The sequence below is a fragment of the Diadema antillarum genome, unplaced genomic scaffold, assembly GCF_040938485.1.
Source record: "Diadema antillarum isolate AM-2024a unplaced genomic scaffold, OU_Dant_1.0 seq00000063_RagTag, whole genome shotgun sequence".
Taxonomy (NCBI): Eukaryota; Metazoa; Echinodermata; class Echinoidea; order Diadematoida; family Diadematidae; genus Diadema; species Diadema antillarum.
Genome location: NW_027271166.1, coordinates 864,155 through 883,686, shown reverse-complemented (window position 1 = coordinate 883,686; position 19,532 = coordinate 864,155). Strand labels below are relative to the sequence as shown.

Here is a 19,532-nt window from a genome sequence, read left to right as displayed (position 1 = left end):
AACTTCTTTTGCTTGACTGGGATGTTCGCTTTTAAGTATCATTTTCACATTCATAGACGAAAGACCAAACTTGTGCAGGAGTGGTATAAACCTACAAGAAATTCGTCTTAAGTTGTGTAAGAAACTTCTTTTCTTTTCGTTTTAACAACGAGAATGTCCAGTGGTTAGCACGCAAAATGTGATGAGAATGAGGCAGGATGTCTGACATCTGTGGAGAGCAAGGGGTCATCTCTCCGCGTGCGACCTGGCAGATCCGGGCTACTATAGGCAGTGATGGGAATCATCCAGTGGGCCTGTGTGTGTATGTGTGTGTGTGTGCGTAAAGATGTGTGTGTGTGTGTGTGTGTGTGTGTGTGTGTGTGTGTGTGTGTGGATGTATCTGAGTGTATGCATTTATCACGAGTGTCATTTCATAGCTCTTTTGCCAAGTCAGGAAATGTTTTCGCACACACACGTCCTTTCAAATACATGCTGTCACACCCGCCTTTGTTTTTGTGTTCGCACGGGCGGGACGTCCCTTTTGTTGAAAACGCTAGCAATTGTTTGTGCAGAACAAGCGAAAGGTTATGCATATGGATTTAAGCAATTGCTTGAGCTAGACCTTTAACTAGACGAGCTTATGCTTGTGCTTGAAGCAATTGCTTACAAGCAATTGCTAGTTTTATGCATTCGGCCCATTGTTAAGGCACTAATGTGATAAACAAAAGACAAAGTACACGTAAATGCACCTTTCTGTAGACAGATCATAACTAGCTTGTTTCCATGTTAAATGATAAGGTTATCAAAAGATGTCACGGAATCTTTGTTTGGTGAAGGTTTGGTGCCATTTCCAAGTAATCTGAAGAGAAATACTACAAAATTCAACACTGAATATAATCATGAGGAGTATTTAGATATTCATTTGGTCATAAGTGATGTTGAAGATACTATAAAATCACAAGTCAACATGCATTTCCATTGCATTGGTCCTTTAATCAACCCACAATAATGTACATGACGCAATTATATTATTACTACACGAAAAGGGGAGTGAGCGTTATTTTGGTCTCTGATATGAAAAAGATTACATGAGTTTGCATAAAATCGCATGAGAAAGATTGCATGAGAAAATGTTCTCTTGCATTCGAAGATAGATGGGGACATTCACACATCGAAAGGATTGGGCCAAAAGGAATGCAAAGAAAGGATACACTGCGATCGGCCATATTATGATAACTCACTTTTCTTTTTACCAATGAGCTGTTCAGTCTCTCGACCAGTCGCTTCGGGGAGAGACTCCTTCGACGACTTACTGAGATCCATCGCTTCCGACGTCGAATGATATTTCGACGGAACTGGCAGATGTCGAGGACGAGATCGAAGTCAAAGGATCGTATTTTTTCACTACTAATTGGATCTTTTGATAAAAATGTAACTCACTTAAAACAGTCCTTATAAAACAGGGATAAACACACACTTTAACTGTCTATCACGCTGTGGATAAATAACCCTTATTTTCACATAAACCACACTGTGTGACCGCGTTCCCTATGAAAGGAAAGGGAGCCAAAGGTCGGGAGTGGTCCATTAGCATAATTCCACGAAATGATTCTTTTTTTTTCTATTCCTTTGCTTCGATTATATACCAATCGCTATTCCCCCGAATCCCGTGCAGAGCTATTTGGGGCAAAAGCTGTGTGTAAAACGATGATGAAAAGACATGTTTTAAAAAGCACCACCACCACCAACAACAAGATTATAAAAAAAAAAATCCGTCACGAGCGCGATCACGGACAAGTGGAAAGAATTTCATAATGAGCAATCACAATGGTCATAACAACCCGCCACTAGAAAATTCATTCAGGCACACCGCAGGCTGTGAGTCAAACAACCCATCAATGACCCCTGCTGCATACATGCAGGTCTGAATCACTGATCTTTACGGGAGATATATCGACCTGGATATCTCAATGGCTCATTCTCGTTTAATTTCTTGACAAACTAGCGAAGCCTCCAAGCCGCCATCTTACCACGCAAACTCTACGGGGGGACTTGCACGCGTTTTCCAGTAGAGACTGTCATCAAAACCACGTGATGTCGTGAGCTACGTACGTCTATTGATTTAGTGCAAAATAAAAACAACCAAAAACAAACAAACAAACAGACAAACAAAAACAGGAATACTGAAACTCTTATAACAAAACGTCCGGGTATGTCATCATAAACTACAGGGGGAAAAAATCGCTCTCGTAAAATTCTCCCTTACCCACTCGTTATATTTACAGCCCCCATCCATTTCAAGCTGAATCCCTCATAATGGTGGTCTCCTGGATTCGATTATCTCTGTTATTTACTGAAATATACTACTCAGTATACATCTTTATGCACGTTTCTGTTTATGTATACTGATCAATACTATTGCTTATGTGTATCTATTTGTGTAATGCTTTATCATCGTTTTAAATTACTGCACTTGTGATTCTTTGTCTTTGTATATTTCTATATGTACATTCAGTTTATATTTGATTGAATGCGGAAATGAATCAAATCAAATCAAAATAAAATGTTTACATTTCATTCGCATTTCCTTTATTTCTTTTTCTCTCGCTGTTTAAAGGGATCGCAGTTTGATATCTTACACCAGCTTACTCCCTCAAACCAATGTCAGAATTTGTCTCGTATCAGCCCCAGCAGGCAGTCATCACTGTGCGTCTCAAAGTGTTAACGGATACAAAAAAAAAAAAAAAAATGCTGAAAACTGCTCATCTGTCCACAGCAAGCCAGTGAAGTAGAAACTGGGTCAAAAAGTTCCAGAGTTTTTTTATTCTAGCAGAACCTTCGTCACGTCAGAGGCAAATAACAAACACAGAAAGCAAGCAACAACACCTAGGTACTATGAACGTCAGGCACACAACAAAACAAAATGCACCAACAAGGGAGGAAGGGGGAGGGGGGGGGGGGGGTTACAGAGACACATAACCATGAACCATGAGAAGTTTCAGGGGACCGGTAGGTGCCAGTATAGCAGGTAGCCAATTAATTAGGTATGGAAGAGGGATAAAAAGAGTGAGAAGGCACAAATGAAAGGTACTGGAAGGCCAGACATGACTTCAATACATTACGGGTACGCAACCTGTGAAGCTTTCCGTTTTCCTGATATCTATTGGAGTGTTTGTTTGTTTGTTTGTTTGTTTTGTGCCTATAGGCCTATACGTATAGTATTTTCATATTGAAGGATAGCTAGAATTTAATGTATGTTGACTTTTAGTCTGTACATAGCAAAATCACTAGATACTTCGTAAAATATGCAGCATATAATTCTTTAACACTTTTTTTTAAATATTTGTTATGAACCTTTTAAGGCCTCCAGACCCTCATTATTCGTATTCCCGCTCTGAAATCATTCTCCTGGAACGCTTGAACTGAACAATAGACACGGTTATGCGCCTTACTATTCATTTCCATTACCATTACCACCCGCACTTACCCATAACAGCCAGTATAGGTCACGTAATTTTTCATGCAAATGTTTCCGACAAATTCTTACCATACCAATGAATGGTTAGACACGTATATTTTGTCATAATATACATGCAGACGAGAAGTAAAGAATTAATCATCTATTCGATGACTTTTAGTGAACCTATAATGATACACCATATTACTGACCAGGCTATGATATAATCCATTTTTCAATAATACCTAAGTTCGATCGGAAAAGTCTAATTGGCTTATAAACTTAAAATCTTATTTCACCGATCTACCTCCTGTTTTAGTCTATCGTGTCCATCCCCCCCCCCCCGTCAAAATGTTGGTTTATTTGCATAAGACGAGGAATTAATAGAAATGTATCTATAATTCTTACATTGTAGGCCTAAGCACACCATTAGCTATTGTTATGCATGGGATTTGAGATCTATTATGATTATGAGGTTAATATTTCAAAAGTGAAGTGGAAGTTGCATGGAGTTGAACTGACATTCTTAGTTAAGACGGAAAACCAACATGCTTAGTTCTGGTATTTAGATTCATACTCGTGAGCTCTTCTCCCTTTTCCACACATTTTAATGGCAACTTTGTTTTTGTTTTCTTTTATTCTATGTGTTGGTATTTTTTAAGAAGCCGCAATAAAGATTAGATGGCCGATTCAGAGGGCAGTCTCTTTCATTGTGAGCATTATGTCATGACTGGTACATTTCAAACACAAACATATGTTACGAGTAAGTAATTTTGTAGATAAAACAGATCAAAGCTCTGACAATTTCAAGTGTAGGGGCATATTATGTGAATGAATGTCGCCCTCTCTAGCTAGGAACTTTACAACCATTCGTGGTGTGGAAGTTGCTAAATTATATCGAGAACAAATTATTACAAGGAATGATTTCGCAAATTTCATTTGGTATAAGAAGACCGTATTTTCTTGATGTTTCCAATTTAAGATAAAGTATGTTGTACAGCTAATTTTGTTTTGCCTTCTGGACTATCAATAGATCCCATTCTAGTATAGGCACACTTTCAATGTTACAATATTTTTACAATATTTTTAGTTTCATAATATCGTCGTACTTGTGTGACACATTATGACATGCGTTAAACCATTCAATGTAATTTCCATCCATTGAGAGTCTTCAAAAAGTACTCAAGGTTTTTTTTCTTTCAAAACATGGCTGAATCAAATCATGGATAGGCTTGTATTTTCTTTTGAAAAGAATGCAGAATTCAACTTAATATGATTCTGATCCTATAGCAACTAAGTGACATAAAAGCTTGGTATACTATTGTTTGGTCTCAGCACTTAGAATTATTATTACAACAAAAAATGTGTTCACGCCTAATACTCTGGTTAAAAAAAAACCCAACATTTTACAACCTATTCAGCTTTAACATGAATTGGTGACTCTTTTTACGTCGAAAGAAACGGGATTTAATACAGAATGGTCTCCGATCTTTGATAACAATTACAGTTTAAGATAAAATTTTCGACTGGTTGTTGCTTGTTTATTATCATAATCTCGTATTTTATCTTTTTAAACGATATAAAATATGATACAATCTAATAAAGAATAAGCAGACATGAACAAACATAATATGCAAATTTGTACCAAAAATGTATGTATCATAGACAAACACGTAAGAAAACCAGCACATCACATGTACAACATAAGTAGTCAAGAACAAAATTAATAGACTGAAAATAAGCATGAGTTATGAGTGTACATAGCATCTGCCAAGTGCTTTGAGACTTGGAGCCTTTATAGTACAATGCATCATGACATGATACGGCTTAACCTGATAGATACTAGTAGAGACGTAACTTTATGTATAGAAATCACCACAAAATTACAATCTGTGCCTTGATGATGACTCTTTTCGCTTCTACGCCCCCTCTCCCCCCCCCCCCTCTCTCTCTCTCTCTCTTTGGTCTCTTTGTTAAGACCCAACAGTTTTAGACTGAGGCTGGTATAAGTGCCAATAACAGTGCCTCTTTTATATGTGGTATTCCAGTATACTGAATGTTGAATATTGAATGTGATTTCGAGGGTTCGTTTGTTCTCACCATATTTCATTCTCGGACATCGAACCTTCGGAACAACGAATATTGTTTCCATTTCAGAATAACGAACCTTCGAAATAACGCCACAAATAGTAGGATTAAAGGACAAGTCCACCTTTAAAGACATGTGTATCGAATGAATGCAGCATTATTGGTAGAACACATTAGTGAGAGTTTGAGGAAAATCGGACGATCCGTAATTCTTTAAGTTTCTGCTTAGTCACTGCTGCATGAGAAGACCACTATACCTTGTGATGTCATATACGTGCACAACGATATAAAGAAAATATAAAGAAAAATCAACATATCTTCCCTTATCTTGCATAATAAAAGAACATTTGACTTGCTTCTTTCAGAAGGTATGGGGAATAATGATATCCTGAACATATTGTACATTAGTGACAAGTTGAGGAAATGTGCACTTTTAACCAAAAATTAAGATTTGGGAAATTCTGTTTACATTTTCCTTATATCGTTGTATGCATGTGACATCATACACTGTAGTTGTCTTCTCATCCAGCAGTGACTGGGCAGATCGATACTTTAAAAATCGATAACTTTGGAACGGATTGTCCAATTTTTCTCCAACTTTTACCGATGCCTTCTACAAATATTGCTGCTGTCATTCAATCCTCGTGTATATGAAGGTGGACTAGTCCTTTAACGAATCCAATTTTATTCTTGGATTAGCATACATCCATGTGTAGAAAATCTTGTTAGCTTAGAATAACAAACCTTTGGAACAACAAGCCATATTTCATTTTCGAATTAACATTCCTTCCAAATAACGAATATCACCCAAACCCAAGGCTTCTGCCACTGTGACTTTTATAGTTACCAATAATAAGGTAGCTCTCTATACTCTTTACTTGTCTTTCCCTCATCTGATTAAATACGATATCCTGATTCAGCAAAGCCCTGTCACATCAGGCGAATTATCTGTTCCTTATACTGCCATCGTAAACATATTGTATCGATAGTCAATTTCGTAAGAAAGTCAAAACAATTTGAAATAAAAGGTGGAAAAAGTTAATGACATGACGTTGGTTTCAGCCATGAAAAATAAATTGTACATTAGTCCTGTGTTAGTACTCTCGAAACAACATTGTTGCCTTCCGAATGCGTAGACGTTGCCTTCATCTGGGATTTCATTCGCAAAATAAAAATCTGAGCAACCTATACAGTCTTTTGATCAGATCCAAGGGCTGAGATTTTATGAGTGATTTAACGCTTTCTACGCGAAAGACTTTTCACAGAGTGTACAATGCTGTAGGATTTTCTGCGCCAATCGGCTCTCAAAGCATCTAAAGGATATTTTTTTTTCCCGGACTGGTGTTACTTGTTTGATCTCAGGTTTGTGTGTGTGTGTTTTTTTTAAGAGAAAAGTTTCTCGGATTACATTTACTTTCCTCAGCAGGACATAATGAAGAGCCTAGGGAAGGACAGTCATGTTCTGCTAAATTCAGTGTAAGACTTTTGACCTAAACAACGAGGAATCTAAAAAGAAAATCCACCGTATTACGTCGGAAAAGCTGTTTTCCTTTGGTCCTGCTCGCGGTCTTTGGAAGCCGTGTCATCAGGTTTCACTTGTTACCATGGTTACAGCAGAGTCAGCCTTGGATTCATCTAGAACGTCATACTTTTGTTTGCTGCCCTCATCTATAGTCTTGCCCAATTCTGCAGACGAGTCGTGCCAAACAGGACAAATGTCAGTCCGCCAAAGGCGTACACTCCGGCCAAGAACCACATCACTTTTTGCCAACCAGTGATGTCAGACTTTGGGACAGAGAGAAAAAAAATTGGAATGAAAGAGGGAAAGAAGTGAAGGTGACTGGAAACCGGAAAAGAGAGAGAGATCAAAGAAATATGATAATATAATGAAGGATATCAACAATGTCCTTGAACATGAAACAAATTTGGTATGGTAATGGTAGGTAGAAAGGTCAACGGATACCAAAAGTGGTTGTATGCTATTTTTCTTTACAATGTTTAGACAAAAATTCATAAGTAGTTGCATGACACCAATATAACACCTCTCCTTAAAACGACGACTGTTTTATTATCATCACTTTTCCTATGTTGATAACGATAACAAAAACGGTAATAATGTCTTATCACTACTTTCATCGTCGTTACTATTTCTAGTGCTCAAGTCGTCTATCTATATCAAAGAGGTTTTTTATGATCATTGTTATTATCTAACAGTTTGCAAGGGTATTCTTACAGTGTGGTTAGTCGGAATCACGTTTAGTTGAGGAGAACACTAGCCAGCAAGGGATAATTGTTTGAGTGGCACCTGGCACAATGCGATTACAAGTTAAGTGGACAACGCCATCTGCTGGTAACCAACTTGCTTGCTACCGGTAGCAAAGTCCGTGGGTCTTTAAATGCGTTTCTTCTTGAATACTCATTTTAAACTTTTAAGCATCTCTTACATCTCCCGGCTGGAATGTTCGCGCGACCATAAATGCTTAGTGATATTATGTTAGGGTTAAAGGTAGCACAAAATAGGAAATCGAGTTGAAGTCTGTTTATGAAGGGGCCTTTACGTCTACCTGCACTTCTGTGAACACTCCTACGATGTAGGGCCCAACAATCGCGCCAAACGTTCCAGCGGTGCTCATCATGCCCATGGCCGAACCCGCGTAGACTCCAGCTACGTCAAGCAGCGACACGAAGTGACCAGCAAAGGAAGCACCGATTCCGCCCATCGACAGCGTGACGAACGCTACGGACATTCCAATGTTACAGCTGGCAAATCCGGTCAGTATGAGACAGAAAGATCCGGAGAACAACCCTGTAGGATAAAGAAGAACAAAGAGGAAATCTGCAAACAAAAACAAGCAACTATATGAGTGTCTTCGGATCACCAAATTTTACTCCGCCTTGACAACATTTGAACGGCTGACAACGCAAACAGCGATAAAGCCTTAGAAAAAAGAGAGAAGGATTTATACCAGAATTCTCCAGGAAAAGAAGTGATGAGACTTCAGAGGCTACTTGATTCAGACTTTGATGCAACCATAATGATCACCATTATGTATGCTGTTACTCTCTCTATCGTAATAATCGCCATCTGGGAAGTGAATATACATGTATTACCTGCACGCTAAGGGAATTGAATAATATGGAAAAACTTTTAAAATTTAGGATGAAAATAGTTGTCTTTCCTGATCAGAAATGGATTAAAAACTGGCCAAAAAGAATGGCGGCTTCAGAAAAACGTCAATATGTTATCATCTAGCTACCATTAAAGGACTCTTACCGTTATCATTGAGTTGTGACTTTGCGACATATGAACGAGGAATGATATCAAGGTATTACCAAAGATCTTACACTAGGATTTTGGGTATTACGACAAAGCGTGGAGACTGTCCCGGGGAGACTGGCTGGGCAATAACTGAAAACTCTCGTATTATTTTTATTATATCAAAGGGAGCAGAATAATCAGTAGTAATTCTCTTATCTACAGAGATACAACTGGCCGCCTGTCTCTCAAAAGTATGCTATTCTCACCGGCTACGCCGAGAAACCCGAGAGCATATAAGCACAGAGACACCAAGACAAAAACAGTCACTTACGCACGCACCCTCCGCGAGCCCGCCGAGCACGCACTCGGCGTGCGGGAGACCGCCATTGAATCATCCTCTGTAGTAGCCCAGAAGAGGGCCCTCCGACAGGAGCGACAGGCCGGTGCGAAGCGAGGCGAGGGGACAATGGGCGGGCGCCTGAGACAGGCGGCCAGTTGTATCTCGTAGATAAGAGAATCGCTTCTGATTCTTCTGATGTACATTCAGTACAACTGGCCGCCTGTCTCTCAAAAGTATGCTAGACCGGCACAGACGTGGGTGGCCGGCTGTCGAGGCCCGGAGGTAGGGTGTTTACATTTTTGGAGTCGCCGTGAATGCTCCCCGCTGAAAGGAGCCCTCGGAGGTGGGTATGTCCTTCAGATAGAAAGACGTGAAGGTGTTAGAGGAGGACTAGTATGCGGCAGACTGGATCTCTTCGAGGGAGACGCCGTGGTATTGGAGATGAGAGCCGCCGGGCCTGCGGCTTTGATTGCCGCCATGATCCAGGTGGAGATAGTATCTCGAGAGGCGTGAGTAAACGGCTCTGTAGTAATTACGAAGAGCTGCTCGCCCTGTCGCTTAGGTTTCGTACGCGCTAGATACCATTTTAACGCGCGAACCGGGCACCATACTTTGTCCTCGGGGACCGACGACAGGTCGGCGAGAGGACGAAGGAAGATCTCGGCTGGCCCCGAGAAGGCCGATTGGTTTTTGGCAATGAAGTCGGCGCGTGGGATGAGGCGAACGGCTCTCCTTTCCCAACGGATGTGACAGGGCGCAGTGGATAGGGCGTGGATCTTGGATCTTCTCTGTCCTGAGGCTATGGCCAACAGGAAGACTGTCTTAATGGTGAGGTCTCTGAGAGATGCTTCAGCGAGGGGCTTGAAGGGTCTTTTTGAGAGCACTTCGAGGACCTTCGGCAGGCTCCATGAGGGAAGGAGGCTGCGCGAAGGGGGCCGTTGGAGAAAAAGGGCCTTGAAGAGACGCGTCAGCGTCGTAGAGTTAGAGACGGACGAGCCGTCGGCAAGACCGGCATGAATGGCTGCTATGACCGATCTGTAACCCATGATCGTGGCCAGCGATAAGCCTTCATCGAAAAGATGTATTAGGAAGTCCGCGACTTTTTCTAAGGGAGCGGAGCGGGGCTCGATCTCGCGCTCCTGGCACCAGTTGAAGAAACCTGCAAAACGGGAGTTGTAGGTTTGGGCGGTAGATTGCCTATGTGAAGCTGCTACCGGGGAGGCGGCGCTCTCAGAGAGGCCGGCTGCCGTCCTGGCGTCCCTGATAAGGGCCATGCAGTCAGGCGCAGATGGTGGAGGCGGGTGTGTATGGGGCTTCCGAGATGGGCTGGGAGAGGAGATCTGGCCGGAGCGCTAGTGGGATCGGAAGTCCCACTACAACACTCCTCAGCTCCGGGTACCAAACCCTCTTCGGCCACATGCACCAGGGTCGCTTGATCCTCCCAGATCTTCTGGAGGACGCGGGGTAGGAGAGGGATTGGGGGAAAGGCGTTCACTCACAGATGCCTCCAACTCACCGAGAACGCGTCGAGCGCCTTAGCTGCCGGGTCCTGAACCCGCGAGCAGTACTGCGGAAGCCTGGCGTTCAGGGCCGACGCGAATAGATCAATGTCGAAAGGCGCTGAACATGGTTGAGCGAGTGGACTACCTCGCTGTGAAAAGGTCCACTCAGAGGGGCGATGTTGCCCTCGAGGTAAGAAATCCGCAATGAGGTTTTCGTCGCCGGGGATGTACGAGGCAATCGACAAAACTGCCTGAACCTGGCACCACGTCCAGAACTAAGCAGCTAGGGCGTTAAGCTGTAATAAACTTGTGCCCCCTGTCTGTTGATGTACGCGGCAACCGTGGTGTTGTCCGTAGGTATGATTACAGTGTAATCATATGTAATCAGTGTAATCGTATGATTACAGTGTTGCCCTGCACACGCCGCTGGAAAAAGCGGAGTGCGAGGAGCACCGCTCTCATTTTCAGTAGGTTGATATGTTGACAAGTAACATGGGGGGGGGGGGCACGTGCCGTGGGGAGTCTGTCCAGGTGCTCACGACTGGTATTGATACGCTGTGGGGTCGGCCGGACCAGACCCCAGCGGGATGTCGCAGGACGGCGCAGAGGAAGGTAGGGTGTTATGTGGGGGTGAGTTGGGATATCCCAGTTCACGAGCCAACCGAGGTGCTGAATGGTCTCGAGCAGGAAACGCAGCTGGCGATTGATGAGCTGTGGCGACGCTGCCACTAGCAGCCAATCGTCGAGGTAGGCATAAACACGCAAGCCGTTCTACCGAAGAAAGCCTATCACGGTGGAAACTAGTCGCGTGAACAGCTGCGGGGAGAACTTGAGATCGAAGGGGAGAGCTTTGTACCGGTAAGTCTTGCCTCCCGATGAGAAGCCTAGTAGGTCTCGCGACCGAGGGGCGATGGGTACGTGGAGGTACGCGTCTTTCAGGTCGATCGATACCGTCCAGTCTCCGGGGACTATGAAGATGGGGAGAGGGACAGGCGCGGATGGCCTGGGGTCTCCTCGATCGTTCCCTTCGCGAGCAGGGAAAAAATTCCCTGTCGAGAGCCTGGCGTTCCGCCGGCTTTAGGGGAGGGGAGGGAAGACGGAAGGCCCCTTCGGGAAGGTGCTGTATTAGGTCTACAGAATAGCCATTCCATACGACCGCCATCACGAAGGGGTCCTCCGTGATGCTGCGCCAGGAGGGGGGGGGGGGGGAAGGCTAGTAAGCGGTCGCCAATGCGTCCCACCTGTCCCAGAGTTCGGGCCTGAGTTTCAAAAACCGCCGCGCTGTTTCGCGGCGGGACGGGGACCGGAGCGGGAGGAGCCACGCCCTCTGTTCCTGCCGCCAGAACTGCGGTGCCGCTGTCAGTAGGAGGCATCCGACCTCGGGGCTGGGGCGGGGGCCACCAGCGGGGGTAGGGCTGCCTGCCGGGGCGGGGCCCAGGAGGCGCCGCGACCACGGGAGGGGGCAGCGCAGCTACGAGTTGAGCTATCTCGCTTGTTGTCGAACAGCGATCTCTTCACACAGCTGAGGCGCGAATTGACCAGAGAAGAGCTGAGGTCCCTCGAAGGGCACCCCTCTGGTCAACTGGGCGCTGTGACGTTCGGAGAAACCGAGCGTGCGAAGGGTCAGGTCGCGACGGCGGCGGTGCGTCGTATACAGACCCTCTCGCGTCGATTGCTGCCACAGTAGTTCGGTCAGGGTGATCAGTAGAGAGGCCAGTAGGGACCGGTCCTCCTGAGTGACCGCTAGTACGTCGGCCTGCGCCGATAGATTGGCCAGCGCGCCGGTATAGGCCGCTAGACGCATGGTGGATCGCGTGAGGAGCGTCATTTGGGCCCAGCGCGGGACGTCCTCTGTGAAGGGGCGGCGGCGCAGGGGGTTGCCCCCATAAAAGTGGTCCCCTAGTGGTGTATAGAACTCTACTAGGTAGCGGAGAAGGAGCGCCTCTGCTTCTTCACCAAGGAGGCGGAGGTGACGGGAGGGTTCTGAGCCAGGGCCAGATAGGCAGCGGATAACGGGCGATCGTTGAGCATCGACCAGTCAGAGTCCGGCGATGCGGACGGGTCGAGGGGGCGATGGAAGGCCGACGACGACGGGGGAAGTGCATCCCTCGGGTCCGGAGCGAGGGGCGCGGGAGCGCCCTGTCTAGCACGAAGCGCTGCCACGGTATGGAGCGGGCAGGGCGGGGGGGGGGGGGGGGGCACCCGCAGCTGCTGGGGCACGGATGGGGGATGGTTTCTCTGTGCTTTATGCTCTCGGGTTTCTCGGCGTAGCCGGTGAGAATAGCATACTTTTGAGAGACAGGCGGCCAGTTGTATTGAATGTAGATATCAGAACTCTAATCTTACCAACAAGCGTTCCTCATTATCTAAAGCCTATATATGTCTCAACGTATTGTCACTAAGAAAAGATAGGATCAGCTATAGTCTACCTATTGCTGACATCAGTTTTCGAATAGCCGTCTTGCCTATGACTTGCCGCGCCAGAAGTCGGTCCGTCAGGTGGCTCGCTGCTATCATGACGACGAACTGGAGAATAAATGGAAGGGCCGAGTACACACCCGCCTGTGAAAAGAGTGAACCGAAAACGAAAAATGTGTGATTTACATAGAAGTATAATGATGCTGCTACATGTTTAAGTCTACGTTAAAATCATATAATCAAACAAACAGTACGATAAAAGCTTCATTAATATGTGATAAAGAATGCGAAAATAGTTTAATTCACTTTCACGGCGTTCGCATTGCATTTTGCTGGCCAAAAGTTACTGATTCGCCACTGTGCACTGTCAAGATTTAACAATAAGTGTAACAATGACATCAAAAATGATGTGACAAATGATTACCATGAAACATGCTTCACGGCCATCACTTCCAACATCGCTTTCAATCAATAAGAAGCTTATCAATGCATTTATCATATTGATATGTTCATGTTCATTATCGCCATCAATATGGTTACCTCTTCATGGGGTAATGTCATCACCTGTTCGATAGGCACTCTCATACCGTCGCTGAAGTAGAGCGGTAGATTGACGAGGAGGGTGAATATGCCGCACGTGTGAGCAAAGTGCGTGAAGACCAGGACCCACATGGTAGGCGAAGTCAGCATCTTGCCCCACGGAACCGACACTTTGCCTTTCTAACCGAATGGAAGCATAGAGGATATGCAACGCTGGTGTAAATACAATGAGTACAAATTCGATATTTTGTGAAAATGAAGTTAAGATCGTCCTCAAAAAGGAGGACAATAAATAATTATCTAAACTGAAACTTGGGAAATTAGGATGCAATGTAATGGAAAGTAATGAAACTTGAGAAATTAGGATGTAACGTAATAACTTGGGAAATTGGGATTGTGTCCACCGAGTGGACACAATTGTTGCTTGCAGTTGATTTTTTTCTTCACCGTAAAGGGATTTATTTTTGGTTGTACAGTATTTACTACTCTCTTAACATGCTTAATGTAAATAATCCCAAGAAATTTCTCTCACAACGAGGAGTATATGTTTTTATCCAAATTCATGATTCTTGAGTCGACTTGTTTTTATTGCAACTGACTGACAAAATTACCCTATTCCGTGATTTTTTAGTCATAGCCATGAATAATATCATTGCCATATCTCTGGTTGGGTTTTGTTTACCCATGAATCATAGCTCTTTATCTATCATAATCATGATGTGATATGATATGATATAAATAAATAAATAAATAAATAAATCTTCAAACAAATGCAATTTATCCTATTTTTCAAACAACCAAAATCACATAACACGTCCGAGACTTTATCAGGGTAACGTGTTGACCGGCCATATCTTGATTAACGATGGCTACTTCTTGTTGATTTCCGTCAAATTATCTTGATTCTGATCTTATCCCACATCATGCCATTGATTTACCAAGCCTGACGAGCGGATCCCTTCTTCCAAGTATGTTCTCTCTTCCACTGATATCCACGGGTGATCGGCGGGCGAGCTGTGCCCCATAATGCACCACGCGATGACCCACACAACCCCGCACGATCCTGCTAATGATGATAGAAACTTTAAAAAAAATCCCAATCATTATGCCTAATAGTGTTGGCAACATGACAAGGTAAATTTAAAGATTCATTTTCTTTTTCACTTATACATCCCTGATTCTTTCTTCTTCTTACATCCCTACGTTTCCATCGTATCTTCTAGTCTTATACTTTCCTTTTACATTTCTGTTATTTCTTGGTTCATTAAAGATGCCATATTTTGTTTGTCTTCGGTGATTTGTTATATATGCCTGTAAAAAATCGTTGATAATGCTGAAATCAAGATAACCCAATTCAGCTGAATTCATTTCTTTGCCACGTTGTCAAATTCTTAAGTTGTCGAGATGTCAAAAAATTTAGATATTCCACCTCGTCACTTTAACAAAGAAATATATACCGTAGGAACACTAAGTCTGCGTCATCATTCTATGAGACATTCTGCTTCAAACAATAAACAATAAACATGTTTTCCGAGATAATTTCTCATAGCACAATCTATAGAGAATCATTTGTCCACATCCGAAATTCAGTGAAATCCATCGATGGTCTACGTTCATGTCTCAATGTACATGGAAATCCAAATTTGTATGACGTGCAATAGATCGTCAATTTTTGCTCATTTCAAAAGGAGTAGACGTCCAAAAAAACCTTTTAAAACCGTCTAGAACTTTCGAAAACCCTTTTAAAATGTCTTTAAAGGTCTTATGACACTGAAGTTTCGCACTAAAGGGCGCTATAGTACCACTCCTGCCACTGGACTCTAAGTGGGAACTCAACACTGGGACTCCGTGGTCTTATACCACGAGACTGACACGCCCAAGTCTTATAAGAGCCCACGAGTTCGACATTTAAAAAGAAAAAGTCAATGAGTCATACAGCCCATAAATTCGACACTAGGCAAATAAGGCCCGTGAGTTCGACATTACATACACACACAAAAAAAAAAAAAACAGCCCACGAGTTCGACTTTACAACACGGGTGTTAATGCGTCGGTCTCATGGACCTTCTTTGCTTAGTGTCGAACTCATGGGCTGCTCGACTCGTGGGCTGCATTATTCGTGGCTGTCGAAGTTGTGAAGTGCACTGGTGGTCTCATCCACTGCCCCACAATAGCTATAATCTGAAATAAAATTGCATATCAATACTGACCGTAAATGTAGAAAGTAAACGGCCTTCCGCCGGCTATATCTAGGTTAATCAGAAAACCCGAAAGCGCATTGCCGACAATGGTGCCAAAGTTGAAGCCTGCACACACACACAAACACACATACATATGTATGTAAAATCGTGAAAATCGGAAATGAGTAAACAAAACATGAACAGCAAAGAACTATCTTGATAGGGGGGAATAGTGTCTCTAAATTTGAATCGATATCTTCAACTCTACAGCAAATAATGACAGTCACCCTGACAGGATTATTAGACATAAGACTTGAAGGAACTATTATACAAAATGAATGTTTATGAGTGCAATGGATCAATACTTTCATCTTTCACAGAATGAAATATTCTGTCCCCTGCACGAGAGAAAAACATTAATTATTTGTTTTATATAACACCTGAAATAGATCCTTGCCATTTGATGTTTTATGAATTTATAACAAGCACTGTGCGCTTTACGCTAGCGCGCTGTCGCATGCACGCTACAAACGCAAGCTTTTTTTGTTTTTTGTTTTTGCCGAGCTCTCGGCGTGCGTGCAAGAGAGCAAATCGTATAGATCCACAGTTTCACCACACATGAAGCCACAGTTGCACGAATGATGACGTAATAGTAAAATGGGACGAATGATCACTAGCAAACACTCAATAATAGTGACAAGGATCCACCATAGGCGTCTAATATAAATGACTCTTATTCCACCTACTGTGTCGTATCGTATACTTTGTCGTAATCAACACCTCTCTCCTTCTTTATCGCCGTTACTCCCTCTGTACGTCTTAGATTGTATCGATCTGTATATTACGTTAAAACAATATCTTCCACTTCATCTCTGGCGGAATTGAATGATACGATTTTTTTTTCGTCGTTTTTTATATAAGAAACAAGGTCCATTGGCTTTAGGTGCTAGTCCCAAAATGTCTTAGGTAATAAACGTGCTATTAAATCATTGTGAACTGTCTTGATATTGTGTGTAGATGGATAGTGGATGACATAGGCCCGGATAGTAAAAGTAGTTTACTATAGAGGCTATGCTGTTTCCATTCTGGATATGACAATAGAACAATTAATGGTGGGCATAATTATTACAGAAGTAACACAAAACAATGGACGGCATCCAGGTATCATCGGAACTTGCAAATTGATACGACAGTGAGCAGAATAGAACGAGTATGGTATACCTGCGAATCCAAACACACTCAAGCTACTCCTTTCACTTGGATGCGCCCACTTGGACCACATTGCCAGCATTGATGGAAAAGACACGCCCTGCAGAAAAAGGTTTACATGGTTGGATAAAAATAAAGCACATCAAGGCTATCATCTACACCATCATAACTAACATGATAAGAAGATATTCCCTGAGTGATCTTCAACGCATGACTTCGTGCAGAATGCGTCTGTCAGTCATAACAAATTAGATAAACTCGCTGCATATACTCAGAATAATCAATTAGAGACAGGGTCTTTAAATCTACCATGTAATTTTGAAGCTATTGAATGTGAGCGATTTTCTGCTAGGAATCCACTCGGGATGTTCGAACCTACTTGGGTTTGTAGAACCCTCGTTAAAACAACAACAACAACAACATTAACGACAACAATAAGAACAACAATAAAACCTCGCCCAAGCCGCTGAAGAAGCGGGTCACGAAGTACCACCGGAAGTCTGCCATAGCTGCCACTGGACCTAGCAGAGTGCAGGCACTGGACAGGAGAAAACCGAAGCCCAAGACCCACTTCATGCCGTACTTGTCGGCGAGCCAGCCGCCGGGGATGTGGGTAAAGATGTATCCGTAGGAGAAGGCTGGAAATAACAGCTCCTGCGTGTGGGCGTCCCAGAGAAACTCACCGTCTTCCTTTAGATACAGAACATGCCAGGGTGTCACATACAACAGTCGTACGAGGTAAAAGTTTATTACTCCACATTTCTTTTTCGTTGCGTTTTTACATGTAGGGGAATCCGGGGCAAAGAGGAACACGGGCAAAGTGAAACACCTCCATTAAACCTAAATTTATTTAGTCTTGAATCTAACGCTCATACACCAATATCCCTCTCCGGATGCTCCATCTTTTGATATCAGAGCTGAATAAATGAATAATTGTATGTTTGTCTTTAAGGAAAACATCTGTCTTGCATACCTCAAACCAACAATTGATGATAATAATTATATTCTGTGTCAAATTATCATGCTTATCTGAAATAGTATCTCGAAAACCATGGTAACTACGATGCATGGGTTTTAATTCAATTCAATTCAGTTCAAAATGATTTTATTTCCATAATGTAAAGTAATATAAAGTAATTTAAGCTTCCATAAATCGTGGTATCAGGGCTAGCAAATATTGACCGACGTCACAGTGATGCATGCTCGGAAAAATTATACATGGTTGGGGCAAAGTGGACGGGGCAAGGTGGAACATGTTAACTAATGGGCTTGTGGGTATGAAGTTTGGTGCGTTTCCACGCTCGCTGCATGCCTTGCGTGTATATTCCACTATGCCCCAATGGTCTGGGGCAAAGTGGAATTTTCAAACTTTTTTTTTTTTGTAAAATTCACAGTAATCGATAAAACTGAAAATTTAAAAACAATTTTTACTGCCATTAGTTAGCGGTAGTCCTAAGGGAATAATGTAAACAAAAAATCTTGCTTTACTCTGCTTTGAATGCCCGTTTTCATGGTTTTGGCCGGACAAACATTTTTGGTCCACTTTGCCCCGGGTTCCCACTTAAATTCAAGGTGTACAGGTTCATGAATCACACGTTCATAATGCTACTTAGACGTACCAGCAAAGGAATCACATCCTGATACAGAACCAGACAGGATTGAGTTTAGCTAATAAAGTAAACCTATCGCTTGAAATAATGACCCCCCCCCCCCCACAAAACAAACAAACAAAAAACAAAAAACAAAAACAAAACAAAACAAAAAAATGCCAAGTAATCTCATCCTAATAACCACATTTGGGTTCGTTTGGCTCATGTAGGTCCTAAGTTATGGATACTATCACTCTTACTTCTGTGACTGACGTTGTGTTTTCATCAACATTCTGTTGACATGTCTTTAATGTGTCCATACTGCCGTTCCAGGAAACCCGCTTCGTGTCTACGTAGGTGTCATTCACCATGGCTACCATGGCAACGCTTACGTTCTGTCTCATGGCGCAAATCACCGTCATTCCGAGGAACACAAGGATGCCCAGCCGATGGCGGGTGTGGATTATTCCTGGAACTGCAAGAAACATGGCCCCATGCATCAATGAAATAACACACACACACACACACACACACACACACACACAAACACACAAACACACAAACACACACGCAGACGCACCCACAAACACACACTGTTTTATATGTTCACATTACCTTTATTTCCTCTGTACACTCATAAACCGTATTTTGATAAGCTTTTTTTATTTGCTTTACAGTGATGAATAGTCCACTTCAATTTCTATTTCTAATTTAATGTAGTTGACAAAAAAAAAATGTCATGTATTTCCTCTGGCACTGATCCAAGAACCCAACATTAAGTTTTGCTCGGCGTAAATACTTTCGAACTTTGACTAAATAAAAGCAGTATCTGTGCTGCGAAATGTGTGTTTATATAGATAAGCTACATGTATTCATTCTCTTTTTAATTCTGTACAGCGTGCATCTGTTCATCGGTTCTGGTATTGTTCTTCAGATTGTATGGATACACGCCTTCAAAACAGCTTTCAAAC

At 42.9% G+C, this 19,532-nt stretch overlaps 1 protein-coding gene across 1 annotated transcript; it reads right to left on the bottom strand.

Annotated features, from left to right (window-relative positions):
* Positions 1-7,192: 7,192 nt before the first annotated feature.
* On the bottom strand, positions 7,193-19,010 carry LOC139725859 (sialin-like). Its single transcript, XM_071636937.1, has 9 exons — positions 18,822-19,010; positions 17,426-17,662; positions 16,985-17,072; positions 15,794-15,889; positions 14,522-14,646; positions 13,608-13,763; positions 13,055-13,187; positions 8,089-8,330; positions 7,193-7,309 (listed from the first exon to the last, which is right to left on the bottom strand). Exons 1-9 carry the CDS (start codon positions 18,981-18,983, stop codon positions 7,193-7,195), a joined length of 1,356 nt encoding a protein of 451 aa, XP_071493038.1. The 5' UTR covers positions 18,984-19,010.
* Positions 19,011-19,532: the final 522 nt, after the last annotated feature.

Excerpts from the sequence above, each read along its gene's own strand:
- LOC139725859 (XM_071636937.1), bottom strand. The coding sequence starts at position 18,983 with ATGACGGTGATTTGCGCCATGAGACAGAACGTAAGCGTTGCCATGGTA. Across the intron at positions 17,663-18,821 it reads ACACAACGTCAGTCACAGAA|GAAGACGGTGAGTTTCTCTG; the intron begins GTAAGAGTGATA and ends CTGTATCTAAAG. Across the intron at positions 8,331-13,054 it reads AAAACTGATGTCAGCAATAG|GGTTGTTCTCCGGATCTTTC; the intron begins GTAGACTATAGC and ends TTTATCCTACAG.